The sequence below is a fragment of the Atta cephalotes genome (assembly GCF_000143395.1).
Source record: "Atta cephalotes unplaced genomic scaffold scaffold00020, whole genome shotgun sequence".
NCBI classification, from domain to species: domain Eukaryota; kingdom Metazoa; phylum Arthropoda; class Insecta; order Hymenoptera; family Formicidae; genus Atta; species Atta cephalotes.
The window spans coordinates 105,884-121,073 of NW_012130084.1; the positions used below are offsets into that span (position 1 = coordinate 105,884).

The window sequence follows — 15,190 nt, forward strand, 5'->3', positions numbered from 1 at the left end:
TTTACGTTAGGTTTGGGTAGTAACGTTAAAAGTTAAAGTAACGTAATCGTATAGTATACTAATATATATNTNTNTATATATANATATATATATATATATATATATATATATAAACACATATATAAATTATTTTGTATCGATAGTTACAAACAAGCAATTATAAGTAGGATCGACTTTATCATCATAGATAGTAATTGTGTTTTGGAAAAAACTTGCAATTATGTCTTCATGATAGGATTAAAAAATAATATATTGAAATAAGAAAGGGATGATAGGTAGTTAATAGGATAGATAATTAAAATAATATAATTAGAAACAAATAATATAATTAGACAGATAATAAATAAATAGTTTGTAATTCAATAGGTAGATAATAGATAAATCGTAATTAAATGTTTGTCTTTTTACTTTTTATGTGTACATAAAAAATTTTGAAATAAAAAAACAGGATTTAACGATTTTTTTTTCCTGATATATATTCTATAAATATACAGATGCATAAAACAGGAAAATCACAAGTGAGATTATACTAAATATTTACTAAAAAATATAATTTATATAGGATAAAAAACAATACATTCGTGATTTCTGATCAGAATTTCAAGATAAACCTTTTTATAAAAAAAAGGCAAATATCACAAGAACCATTTTTTTGCACATAAAACCTCAATTATTTCGAAAACCTGCTAATGGAATTATTTAGTTTGTAATATCCAAAAATCTATAAAATATACCTTATCTAATTTAAAATAATTTAAAGAAATATTTTTTTGTAAACTAATTTATCATATTTATTTATACGTTTTCCTTTGTTTTTTTAAATGCATTCGTAACGTACATCCTGAAAAAATGAAAAATCAAAGCAATGTTGTGTCCTTTTTCTCCTTATCCTATGAAAAGATAATTGCGAATAAAGAACGAATCATTTTTTTTAATTTTCCTGACATTGGAAGGACGCGTACCTGCCATCGACTGGAGGTTTGAAGCTTCAATTCGAAAGCGTTTTTTTTCTTAGAAGTGTAAGTGTGACCAACGCGTCGTTTTCGTTAAAAAATTTGGTAAATATTGACAACAACGGACCCAGTAAATGAGAATGGATGATTAAAATTTGTTTTTATCCGAATGTGTATTTTAAATAGCGAATACTTTTTTTTGGATTTAATTGAATTCAATTGGATTCAATTAGATTCAATTGGATTGAAAAACTGCATTTCCTATTCAAAATTTTGAATTGAACAGTATTCACAATGCACAGAAAAAGCTAATATTTTTAGATTGAAAGACATAGAGATATGCTCTATGCAATACTCTATTCCTATAAAGAAATAAAAATACATTCAGGATTGAAAAGAATTCATTTTAACATTCGTGAATCAATATTTCTGAAAATTTGAATCCATTCCATTTTAATCCATTTTCGTTTGCTAGGGAAACAGCTTCGATGATCTTGATCCGAGTCAATCGGTTTTTCATTTATATTTGCCTTTAGTATTAGAGGAAAATCTCCTATTATGAGAGAGACGCCTAATATGAAATAGCGGCGTTTCTGCTAAACTAATAAACGAATAAGTTCGACTCAATGACGAATAATAACTAATGGTCACGAGTCACGATAAGAACCGAAATGACGGAATTAATTTCGCAAGTTTTTCATAAAGACGGATGTCGGTTGAAGATCTTATGAAAACGTCTATTTTTGTTGTACTCGCAGAATGTAAAATTGACGTTATTTCTTAATTATAACTTTTGAGGCGAAAGGAATCCAATGCTAATTAAAATTACATCACATGATCGAAACACAAAAAATTGAGTTCAAAGTAGGAAAAACGTGACATCGTGATCATTCGTGAGACAAGGCGCTTATTCTACAATACATATTGATAATAGATAATGTGATGCATTATATTTTGATATTAAAAATATAAAATATCTTATAAAAATATTACATTTAATTCCGGTTCCACCATGCTTTTTACTATGTATAGTAAGTATCTGCACAATAATATAATATCGATACTATTGTTAAGAGTTATAGAATTGAGGTATACGCAAGTTACAGAATCGAGATATAATACAGACAAATTTTTTTTAATTAAACAATCACATTATGTGCCAATATGACTCAGCTCCATAAATAAATCGATAAATTGATTAAAAATATAGCCTAACATGTTAGAGATAGCTTCCCCCAACAGACGAGCGTCACCTCGAACATGTTTTGTAAGTACTCGATAACTTTGCACTGCCTTTGACATTTTTGTTATTAAATGCATTTTTAAAAGATATTCTATATTTTAAAATGATAATATGATTTATACATTTTTTATCATCGACACACAAGTAGTGCAGCGACTTATCTTAAGAATGCGACGCAAGACATTTTCTTGGCTTTGAACTCAATTTTTTATATGTTCCCGTCATATGATGTAATTTTAAATAGCATCGAATTCTCCCTCTCCAAAACTGTAAGAAATGATGTCGATTTTGAAACAAAATAAAAATACCCTTCTTTACTTAGCAAAACGTATTAATATTAATATGTGTGTATCTATATATTTAATGAAAATATGTTTCGAAATGATTTCAAATGGCTCTTGATTTACATGAAATTATACATATTCTTACATATAAATGAAGCTACTCGGAAAGTAGCTAATTTAAATATAGTAATGAACTTATTATATTTATAAGATATCACAGAGCGAAAGATACTGTAAAATATTTTTTTTCGTTTATTTAACTGATAACATCTTTGATAATATTTAATTATTATCCATTACGCATTCATATTTTACTAAGAGCAGCGGTTTTGTATACTCTTTATTTTTTTCGAAATTGTCTAGTGAATTTATATATACATTTTTCGGAGCTATGTTATATATGTTTTGTTATATATACAACATACTGAGTATTGTGTAAAGATGAATATATAACAAATTTGTTTTCAATCAAAATGTCAAACATTAACGCGTATAACAGTAACAAGCAATGTATCTCTTTATTAATAAAAAAAAGTTATAATATATAAAGTAAAAAAAACAATTGAGTACGCGTTATCATACTCACAGTAGCACTAAAAGGTTATAAGTATTCACGTATTCTTTAATTTAATTTAATTTTTATTTTATTATTTTATTCATTTTATTTTTATTATTAAAACAATAAATTAATAAGTAATTTATTATGAAAATAATCAAAAAAGAGGAATAAAAAATAGAGATATAAGAAGAAAATAAATAAACAGAAGGAATGTGAAGAAATATTTACAGGCGATTCGTTAGTGAATAAATGCATCAAAAATTTCCGAAGAAAATAATTGTTGGTATGGTATTACGAATAGTTAGCTATAGACCCAAAAGAATGATCTTGATATTTGTTAAAATTTCTCATTAACAAAACTTAATAAAACATGTAAAACGTATATAACGTTTATGTTCACACAATTGTGTGTCAACGTAAAAACAAGTTTATCGAAATAAAGAAATACGCCGGCATTATTGTTTTAACGTTAAATAATTTGCTATTTTACTATACTACCAGATATGCAAGCTTTTTGACACGGAATACGTAAAATGTACATATCAAATGGAGCTACAACAAAAAATGAAGATGCGTTAAATTATTAAAGCGCATTAAATTTTTTAGTCTCAATTATTTTTTTTTATCACATATACAAAGTGTTCGATTAAAAACTATAACGTTTAAAGATATCCTTTTAAGCTATGTAATTAGTATTTTGCATTTAGATTATATCTGAACGCGCAAATTTTAAACGATATGATTCGATAACTTTACATGCTTATAGTTCCAAAACTATTATAGCCTCGACATTTTGGTACTAGGATTTTCATCTCAAAATAACCTCAAGAACCTACCCTTAAACGTCATGGACATCCTGTATAGTAATAATGAGAGAGTGAGGGAAGGGGAGAGAGAGACTATGCATCTTACGTGATCAGATGCAGCTGAATAAAAATTCCAGGTAACAATGAGTTTATATTGTTATTGATATGCTTATATCAATATGTGATGTTACCAGTATTGTAACAATAGATTTGTTGGCAAATCGCTGTTTTTACAATATGACAATTGAATAGCAATTAAATTTGTCAACAACCGGGAACTCTGAAATCGTCAATATCCAAATTTGTGCAATTATCGTTATATTGCTATAATCCAGGATCACACAATGCTGTCATATTTGACCATAATCCAGGATCACACAATGTCATACTCATTGCTGACAACGGTAACTTTGATGCTTCCTTCCGTTAAATTGCTGTTAAATATACACATACACACACACACACACACGCGCGCGCGCGCGCGCGCGTGCACGCCCGCACGCATTGTCTGTATATTGCTTCAATATCAATATATGAAATCATTGAATATATAAGTTACTAATATCGTAAACAGATTTGCGTGATTTTGCGGAGACACTCTTTGTTATCTGGGATCAAGCATTAATTTGCAATTTATTTATATAATACGTAACTTTTTAATTACAGCTTCAATTCATAACTAAACTTCGAATTTCCATATTTTAGAAAATTGTTGTTCGAAAACATTTTCTAATATTTTTTCTACCCATTCTTTCTTGCTGTGAGATTTCTATTAATTTTTATAACACCTAATATGAAAATAAGTATCCACTTTACTGATAAATGACTTTGCAAATTGCTTTGATACTGTTTTATACAGTTAAAGTGTCATCTTTGCTTATTACACGCAGTCCCACAGTATCTGGAGTGGTCTATACGCAGCTTTTATGAAGTATTCACGGAATCTTTTTACTGAATTTTATACATAATTTGCATGACAGAGTTTTGCACAATCTTATATACAATATATATACAATTCAGATTTTATGAAGGAAAGATTTTTGTATGAAATTTACAAAGTTTCATAATTAAACTTGAATTTTGTACAAAATTACAGAAGAAGACTTTATGTGGTTTGCATAAAAATGGCGATATTGTACGAATACGTCCTTTTGGACGCGCTTGTGATATTCTCATCGCTTTTCGCGACGCTTTACTTATGGATGAAATGGAAACATACCTATTGGCAGAGACATGGTGTACCTACATTATCTGCACATTGATTCTTCGGTCACTTCAAGGACGCCATGCTATTCCGCAGATCGGCTGAAGTGATTCTCAGAGAACTGCACAAGCTGAGAATGAAGATGTCCTAGGGATCTACATCCTACATAAGCCATTCCTACATAATACCATTCCTGATTCTAAGAAATCCCGAACTGATAAAATAGATAATGATCAAGGATTTTAATATATTCCTGAATCATTATTTCAAAGGGGCAAACAATTCCGATACTATCAGCAAATGGAATCTCTTCTCCATATATCCTGAGTTGGAAGTATTTGAGATACATAGTATATGTTACATAAATCATGATCAACAATTATTTGAAAGAATAAATTATTAAGTCATCTTGCAAATAGACTGCTGAAGAATGTTATTAAAAAAGTATATAAAATAAAAGAAAAAATAATCTAATAAAGAATCTAAATATATCAGGACATATATATAAATTAAAAAATATTACAGTTATCAAGAGACGGTTTCAGATCGAAAATGACACTAGTGTTCACAAGTGGCAAGCTGAAAAGTCTCTTTCAGCTGATGCAAGAATCCGGGGAAAAGAGGGATCATTTGCATGATCAAATTAAGGACAATTCTAAAATCGTGTCAATAAAAGTCAAAGATACATTCTACAAATATATCACCGACGTAATATCTTCCGTGGCATTTGGACAAACTGCTTTGATACACCGTCACCAGAATTTTATGTCAACTGTAAGTAAAATAATAAATATAAGTAATGAATTTAAACATGCTATACATTACATTTCACTCTTTTTCGTCTACATCGAACTTTTTTTGCAACTCTATTTATATTCTATTTCTCTGTGTAGCACGTAAAGCTTTTGTCCAAACCGTCCTAAGCATCTTGCAGCTCTTCTTATTCTTTTTGCCAATAATTGAAAAGTATCTAGGTGGATGCTTGGCAAGTACACGGTTCTTCCGCAAAATCTTTTGGGACTCTAGATGGACAATAGAAGCGTCACAAAAATAAAACGAGAAGATCTCGAGAATTGATTCTCTTTTGCAATTAAAAACTGAGACGCCAGATAATATGAATATGTTCGTAAGTATATATATATGTAGCGTTAAATATTATATAAATCCCATCAAATTAAAATAGCGTTTTCCAATTCTAAGATAAGATGTTAATTAAAGAGGTTAATTAAATATATATATTTAACACAAAATTTCGAATTTACTTTTAATCTTATTATAAGTAAATCTTTATTCGCAATTGAAGTTTATCGTACAATGATTACTGGAAAATTTATGTAACACATTTGTAATGCGAGTTCTAATCAACTATATATTTCTTTTTCATTCTGCACATACATTCCAATATTGGCAATCTATATCAGAAAAAAAATCTATTTTTATTAATATTTTCTTCAGAATTCGAAGGGGATGCTCTTCTCGCACAAGCGGCGATCTTCTTTGTGGCTGGTCGCGAAACCAGTATCGTTATTATGATTTGCGCTCTCTTCGAATTAGTTAAACAGCCGGAAATGCAAAGACGCGTGAGGGAGGAAATCCACAATCAAGGACACTAATGATGTAACGTACGAAGCACTCCACAATATGAAGTATCTGCACCAAGTGATAAATGAAACGCTCCGCCCGCGCCGATCATAGATAGATTTCCTCTTAGCGATTACACAATGAGACGTAGTATACATTATATTTCAGAAATTATTTTCAGCAACAAAAAATTTTTCATAAGCGATTTTTTAATTTGATATCAATAGAGATATCTTGGAAATGTCTCGAATTAAATTATGATATATTATAATCATAAAAATAAATTGTAGTTTCCTAGCACAAAAATATGTAACTGTCAAGAAAGACGTACCGATATACGTATTACATGGTATTCAAACAGACCCAAGATACTATCTGAATCCTATGCATTTCGATCTTGAGCAATTCAGTGATGAGAGAAAAGACGAGATTGTACTCTGCACTTTCCTGTCCTTTGGAGAGAGTCCACGGAATTGTATAGGTTGGTAAATTGGGCTCGTTCACATAAACTGATGTAAAATGGAATATAAAAAAAATTAAAAAAAAACATTTATCATTCCTTGACATTTATTACGCGATAAATTTTCTTTCGCGATAAGATTTACTTGTCTATTGTTTTCGCAAAACAGAATCGCGCGATTAAAATAATATACTTATTTAATGCTCTTCAAATATCACAAATTTTTTTCAGAATTTTGATACTGCTTCAGAAAGTATTCACTAATATTTAAAATTTATAAATAAATAATTTTAATCACACGCGCGCGCATGCATTTTATCTTAGTATATTATAAATAAGAAAAAAATTTTTTCCGTTTATAACCAAATTCTTCCTCGATTTTCTCTGATTTAATTCCACTTAAACATTAGGTATGCGACTGAGAATTTTGCAAACTATTATGGGATTGATAACGATTTTACATGATTATGAAGTTGCATTACATTCCTTTATGGAAGAATTCCATCGATCCGCGAAATGTATTTATCTCGTCATCAGCAGGATTTCAAGAAAATATGATGCATTAGCAATATATAGGTAATATAATCATTAAAATTTTTGTTTTATCATTTTAGAATGTGTATATGAAAGCATTAGAAATTATTATGTTAATAGGGCATATATAGTTCTCTATGATAGAAATATAATACTGATTATTAGCAAATTTCTTATATGTACAATCATCTTCTATATAATTTATAAAATTTACAAATTATATTAATTGTATTAATATTATGCAATTGTATTCATATAATTCTATCGAACCTATGTGGCTATACTTTCTAGAAAATCAAAATTTTAAACTATTATATCTAAAAAATATTAATCGAAAAATTTCCCTTTTACAAAACATCAAAATATCCTCTTTATAAAATTATGCAAATTTTGACATAAAATATTAACAAATGAAATTTGTTTGTATATATATAAAACTAAATTTATCGATAAGTTAATTGACTGTTTCCTGTAAAAGAAATTTTTATTTCAATTCTTCAATAATGTAATTATGAATTAATTATGTACATTATTATATTCTCACGTATTTTAATGGACGAATTTGCTATGTACACTTGAATGTATGTACCTCACGAATTTTAATGAACCAATGACATGTGCTCGTTTGCAAATTTAATCATAATTTTGTCCTCTTGCTACTTGGGCAGTAATGCTAGATATTTCTTGAATTCTGGGAGTACACAATCTCGCGGATTAAGCGGCGTCACTGCGGTTAAATAATCGCTGAGATATTGCGGCAAGAAACAGAGGATGCCTTTACTAGCCAGCATAGCCCAGTCTACAGACTGGTTTACCTGTTTATAATAATGAAATTATTTGAGCGCTTCGATAACGTGATTATAAATTCGCTATGTATATTATTTTGTGCGTACGTGTGCGTGTGTGTGCGTGCGTGCGTATGTGGTGTGTGTTGAGTGTTTCATGTATTTTGGTCTCAAAATCTTATTTTCAAAATTAATTATACATTAAAATACAATTATCTCTGCAATATTACAGGCATTTTCTCATCATTTTGTACCAATTATTGTTATTAAAAAATAAATTGTTTTAATTATACATACATATAATGTAAATAATTATTGGGAGTACAAATAAGTTTCCGCCGTTTGCAAAAGACGGCGCTACTAATAAACTACTAAGTTAAAATTGTTAAACTAAGTTAAAATTGTTTGATATAAAACGACATCGTAAAATTGGACATCCGCAACACAATAACCTTGAAATATTAGCGATTTTGTATCAGCATCATATATTTTTTTTTGTATGAAAATGTCGAGTTTTGAGCCGAATAAGCGTCATTTGCGGGAACTTTTGATTTACTTCTTTAATTTGAAGAAATCTGCAGCTGAGGCTCATAGCTTGCTTATAGAAGCATATGATGATGCTGCCTTAAGTGAGAGAAGTTGTCATGAGTGGTTTTAAAAGTTTAAAAAATGGTGAATTTGACGTCGAAGACAAAGAACATAGCGGAAGGCCGAAAGTGTACGAAGACGCGGAATTGGAAACATTATTGAATGAAGATTCGTGCCAAACGCAAAAAGAACTTGCACTTACATTAGGAATGACTCAACAAACAATTTCATATCGTTTGAAATCATTGGGAATGATTCAAAAGCAAGGAAATTGGGTTCCATATGAACTGAAGCCGAGAAACATTGAACGCCGATTTTTCACATGTGAAATGTTGCTTGCCAGACATAAACGAAAGGGTTTTTTGCATCGTATAGTCACTGGTGATGAAAAATGGATTCATTCACTATGACCCAAAGAAGAGGAATTCATGGGGACCATCTGGCCATGCTTCAACATCGACAATTCAAGCCGAATATTCATGGAAAAGAACTCATGTTGTGTATTTGGTGGGATCAGCTTGGTGTATTGTGCGAGTTGCTCAAACCGAACGAGATCATTACTGGGGCTCTCTACCGAACACAATTGATGAGATTGAGCCGAGCACTCAAGAAAAAATGCGCCCACTACTACTCTAGGTATGACAAAATTATTCTCCTGCATGATAATGCTCGATCATATGTTGCGGCGCCGGTCAAAACCTACTTAGACTCAAATGGGAAGTTCTATCCCATCCGCCGTATTCTCCAGACATTGCTCCTTCCGACTACCTTGTTCCGATCGATGACGCATGACCTATTATCTGCATGAGCAGCACTTCACATCATATGAAGATACCAAAAATTGTATCGATGATTGGATAGTCTCAAAAGATGAAGTGTTCTTCCGACGCGGTATCCACATGCTACTAGAAAGAATGGGAAAAAGTAATGGCTGGGAAAAAGCGATGGCCATTACTTTGAATAAAACATTATGTACCGTTCTTTCACAATAAATGCTTAATTTTTGATAAAAAACGGCGGAAACTTATTTGTACTCCCAATAATAAACTGAAAAAAATTCCTAAAGTGTAGAGAAGCCATTAACTGAATTGCTTGAAGCTGAATTGCTTTATTCTAAGCTTACCTGTTTCACATTAACGAAACAGTGTGTAATTCTGCGACCAGACGGACTGGCATCGTAAGGCGGTCTGCAATCAAATTGAAAAAATCAGAGTAACAAATAATAAAACTGTCCTCTTTTCTATAGAAATTGATTAATACGCACTTTGCTTGCATGACTAAACCGTCGCCAGCTTCGATCAGTCTCTTAAATTGATCATATTTCTCTTCTGAAACCATCAGCAGAGCTACCATGTTCGAAAATGGGCCATATGACTCTTTCTGTAATTTCAATCGCCACTTGTAAACCGCAGCTCCGATCGCATTCTCGAGTTTACTACTTGGTTCTGGAATCTTGTTTTTACTCTTTGAATTACCCCATTCGTATTCTTCCTCCTGAAAATTTTATTCGCAGTTGACATTATGAAAATGTAAACGCAATGTAAATAATGATGCAATTGAATCTTTTTTCTTATTTTTCTTTCGATTTTTTAAATCAGAAGAAAAATGAGTCAAGTATTGGCATATTAGTTTCTTCTGATCCTTGTTATTCTTGACAAATATACTAACGTCCAGGAATCTGCCTTCTCGTTTAGAATCCTGTAGATATGAACAATGCAGGATCCACTTTCCAGAAGCTATGCTACTAAGCATTTTTTCGTTTCTGGAGAGTCTCATGCATAGGAGATGTGTAGCACTACTATCAAAATTTGCGTCCGTAGATACGTCTCCACCTAGATCTCTTATCACTTGTTCGTACGCAATTCTATCCTATTAAAATATTATAATATGTCAAAATAATGATTACAATATCAAAATAATAGTATCGTTATGTTTGACACAATAATACCTTTATACCCGACAGCATAAATTTTCGTGTTGTTGATAGTTCATATTCTATGGCGTCTTCATGTTCTTTATGAATCACATTGCTATTATCGTTACTTGACCGTTTACCTAAGGTTGACTATGAAAAAACAAATTTGTACAAGATAATGCATAAAAATATTAAATAAGATGAACAAAATTAATATACATAAAAAATAGTGGCTATAAAATCTGCAAAAAATAAAAAATTGAATTGATATAACATCCTTATATCAAAATTTATTTCAATTCGATAAAAATAGTTAAGATAATATGATAAATTCTCTGCTTAAAAATTTCATCAGCTTGATATAAGCATCAATTTCACGTCTTTTATGTTTTTTCTACAGGTTTTTTCCAGTTTTATTTCTTAATTCATAGAAAGAAAAACATTAAAATCTTGAATTATATATTTATTTTGAGTTAATGCATGTGTCAAAACTAAAGCTAAATCTTCGAATATGTAAAAGTCATTTGAAAAGAAAAATCATTGCATACTCGTTTTGGATGATCTGGATCCTCCCATACAATAGCGTCGATAGCTTGCGAATCCTTTACTATACCTATGTATGTAAAATTATTATTAAAACATTTGTAGAATTATCAAAACATTGTACAAAAATTGCAAATATCGACTTAGCGATATAAGTTAGCGATATAATTTAAAGATATTCACATTTTTGTATATGATCGGAAGCTTCGTTGTATTTCTTCGCATTTTCATCAGATAGTGAATATCTATTTTCAGGAGTACTGGACGTTCGTTGAAGCATTTGATCCAATTGCGCTATTTGCCTATATAAAAAAATTGCCTTTATAAAAAAATCCAAATTTATTCTTATTAATATTTGTAATATATAGAATAACATATTGTAAAAAAGAAAAGATATTTATATATACTTTTTAAAAGTAGTATCACAAATATTATGTTCACAAAGTATCCCATACACAATTTTTATTTCCGAAATATTTTCATCTTATTATAGTATGTACATATTTATCATAATATTAGACACATACATGTTTATTTCTTTTGATATTGGACTATTTTTTTCGTCGAAGTCGAGCTTTCGGTTGATGGGTGGGACAAAAGTTGAAACAGTTTTGTTAGACTCCTCTTCAGCTCTTTTCGAAAAAGAATCATTATCATCATCATGTCTCATCATTGTTTGATCCAATTTATGTTCCTAGTAGTTAAAAATATAAATCAATTTTGAATAAACATAATTATGCGGTATTCTAATATTTTTAAACGCCATAACGATTAAAATTATTGAAAGCAGTAACTATTGTAAAATCATTAGAAAAAACGTTGAATGTTATAAGAGATTATTATGAAAGATTAATTATATCGCGATGCCATTATACAAATATACTCTATTTTCACACTAATATTCGTTGCAACAAGATTACACGCGGTTCTTGAATATATTTGTCTTACTTTTTCAGATTGATCTGGATTCTTTAATTTCTCCCACAATTGTCTCTTCAATGCTGAAAGTGGCTGCAAATAGTTCTCAATTATAGTCTATAGTATATTCTTAAATATACTATTACTACAAGTGCTTAAACAGAAATAGTTTTTATACAAAAAAATGATACTCACAGTGCTACGTGCGCGTCGTTTTAGCGGCGGTTCTTCTACTTGCAAATCAGGAAAATTTTCTGTCCATTTAATCCATCCTTTTCGAGTATCAGGCGAAGGATTGGGTTTAAAGACCTGTCCATATGGACTTTCCGGAGTGGACACGTGAAATGGTGACGGCGATGTCTGATTCATTACGAAATTGAGTCTTTTATTTATCAATGGAGTTTCGGCAGAGAGTGCGTCCTATAAATTTTTTAAAATTGTAATCCAAAATGAATCTCTTACAGTATATTTAAGCTAAATGATTTTAAATTGCTTTTAATAAATCAAATTCTTACAAACATATTAAATTCAATTTACATTAACGTTGCAAATTATAATCATTTACATTAACGTTTGCAAATTATAATCATTTATTATTAAATAAATGTGTATTTATATAGATAAAAAATATTATTAATCTTATCTTATAATAATATATACATATATACATACCTGAGATAAATGAAGTATTGGTGTAATTATTCTTGATGTAATTTCTTCTGCAGGATTTAGTCTATTTTCACCAGTAACTGAGAGATTCGCTTCGCTAGTCATTCTAACTGGTGCTTTTAACACATATGTTAAAATTATATACAAGCACGGAAACAAAGATTTAGAAATTACATTTTTAATATATTCTGATTCAAATATTTAAAATTAAAATTTCCAAAAAAGAAAGATTACGAGTCAACGCTTTATAAGATGTGCTAAATAAAGTGCTAAATAATTAAACAATCTTTAATATTTATCAAATCAATGTAAACATGTAATAATACAAATGTTTCCACCTTCATCAGGTCATCCTCAGTGTAAAACAAATGATTTAGTTAGATTATTCAATAAATAATTTAATTAGACAAATTACGATAGTTCAAATTGGAAGAGAGAAGTAATTTTTATTATTACGAACGTTAAGATAGTTATTAGGTGTACAACTTTGCTTTCGCCGTTTTCCTATAGATGGTTTTAGCAGTAAGTGGTGGTCGAAATAAATAGATCATAGACGTCATACAATAAACTTGGGCATCTGTCAACATAACTCCATAGAAACATTAGTCGATTTGTGTCTGCATAAAGTTATTCTCGATTGAAAATGTCAGTTTACGAGCCAAATTCTCGTCATTTGCGGGAGGTTTTAATTTTTTGCTTCAATATGAAGAAATCTGCGGCTGAGGCTCATCGAATGCTCTCAAATACTTATGGTGAGGCTGCTATTAGTGAAAGAACGTGTCGTGAGTGGTTTCAACGCTTCAAGAATGGTGATTTTGACGTCCAAGGTCTGTATTTGGTGGGACCAGCTCGGCGTAGTGTATTATGAACTGTTAAAACCGACTGAAACAATCACAGGCGATCGGTATCGAACGCAATTGATGCGTTTGAGCCGAGCATTGAAAGACAAACGGTCACAATACAACGAGAAACACGATAAAGTGATTTTGCAGCATGACAATGCTCGACCCCATGTTGCGAAAGTGATCAAGACATACTTGGAAACGTTGAAATGGGAAATCCTACCCACCCGCCGTATTCTCCAGACGTTGACTCCCTCTGACTATCACTTGTTTCGATCAATGGCACACGGCCTGGCTGACCAGCACTTCCGGTCTTATGCAGAAGTAAAAAATTGGACCGATTCGTGGATAGCCTCAAAGACCAGTTTTTTCGACGCGGGATTCGTACGCTACCCGAAAGATGGGAAAAAGTAGTGGCCAGCAATGGACAATACTTTGAATCATAAATGTATAACCAGTTTTTTACAATAAAGCCTCGAATTTCGGAAAAAAAACGGCGGAAGCAAAGTTGTACACCTAATAATTAGGCGATTTTTATTAGAAAAGAATATCAATTTTTTTTATAAAGAAAACTTTTAATTTTAATGAATTTTAACTTATTATATTTAAGTATTTAACCATATTTATATTTAACCAATGAAAAATTGCGACCACTTTACTTTTAATATTCTAAATTATTTTTTTTACATTGAGGATGATGATGGAAACGTTTATTCTATTGTATTATATGTTTAAATTGATTTGATACATTTTAAAGTTATATAATTAAAATTAAAATTAAAATTAAAGTTAAATAATTAATTATTAACACTTTATACACTTTACATCTTGCGTAGCTTTTCTTTTCTTGAAATTTTAACATTATTTTTTATTTTCTAAAAATATAAATTTAAAATAATAAATTATCTTTAATCACAACATAGAAAATTGAAATATATAGTATTTCCATATATAATATTTACCTGACATAAATTATAAAGTTCGCAATCTAGTTAAAAAAGCAAACAGAAAAAAATAAAAACAATTAAATATAAATCAATTTACCTATTGTTTCTCCGACGAGAAACGGAGTTTCATCTACAAGTGTTAATTCATCCGCGCAGGTTTTTAACCAGTCGGCTGTGACAGCCGGTAATTTCCATCTCACAGCCGCGTTGTATTTGTTTCCTTCCGGAGACGGACAAACCAGATGCGTACTACCATGTGTATTTTTCTCTGCATTAGCTTTCCGCGCAAACATATCTTGACATCTGAAAATATTGAAAGAAATGCTTATTAAAATTTATATTTTTAAGAAATTTTTCCG

The 15,190-nt window shown here is 30.1% G+C and overlaps 1 protein-coding gene and 1 pseudogene across 1 annotated transcript in view; one reads left to right on the forward strand and one right to left on the reverse strand.

Moving 5' to 3' along the window:
* Positions 1-4,969: 4,969 nt before the first annotated feature.
* Positions 4,970-7,656, forward strand: LOC105619290 (annotated as a pseudogene).
* Positions 7,657-8,089: 433 nt separating this feature from the next.
* Positions 8,090-15,190, reverse strand: part of LOC105619211 (DNA topoisomerase 2-binding protein 1) — a 13,414-nt gene continuing 6,313 nt past the window's right edge. The window contains 12 exon segments of the mRNA XM_012200735.1: positions 8,090-8,439; positions 10,121-10,184; positions 10,262-10,491; positions 10,666-10,866; positions 10,946-11,062; positions 11,461-11,525; positions 11,639-11,757; positions 11,983-12,149; positions 12,404-12,466; positions 12,569-12,793; positions 13,034-13,158; positions 14,929-15,134. Coding sequence (XP_012056125.1) covers positions 8,281-8,439; positions 10,121-10,184; positions 10,262-10,491; positions 10,666-10,866; positions 10,946-11,062; positions 11,461-11,525; positions 11,639-11,757; positions 11,983-12,149; positions 12,404-12,466; positions 12,569-12,793; positions 13,034-13,158; positions 14,929-15,134 — 1,741 coding nt within the window. The 3' untranslated portion in view covers positions 8,090-8,280.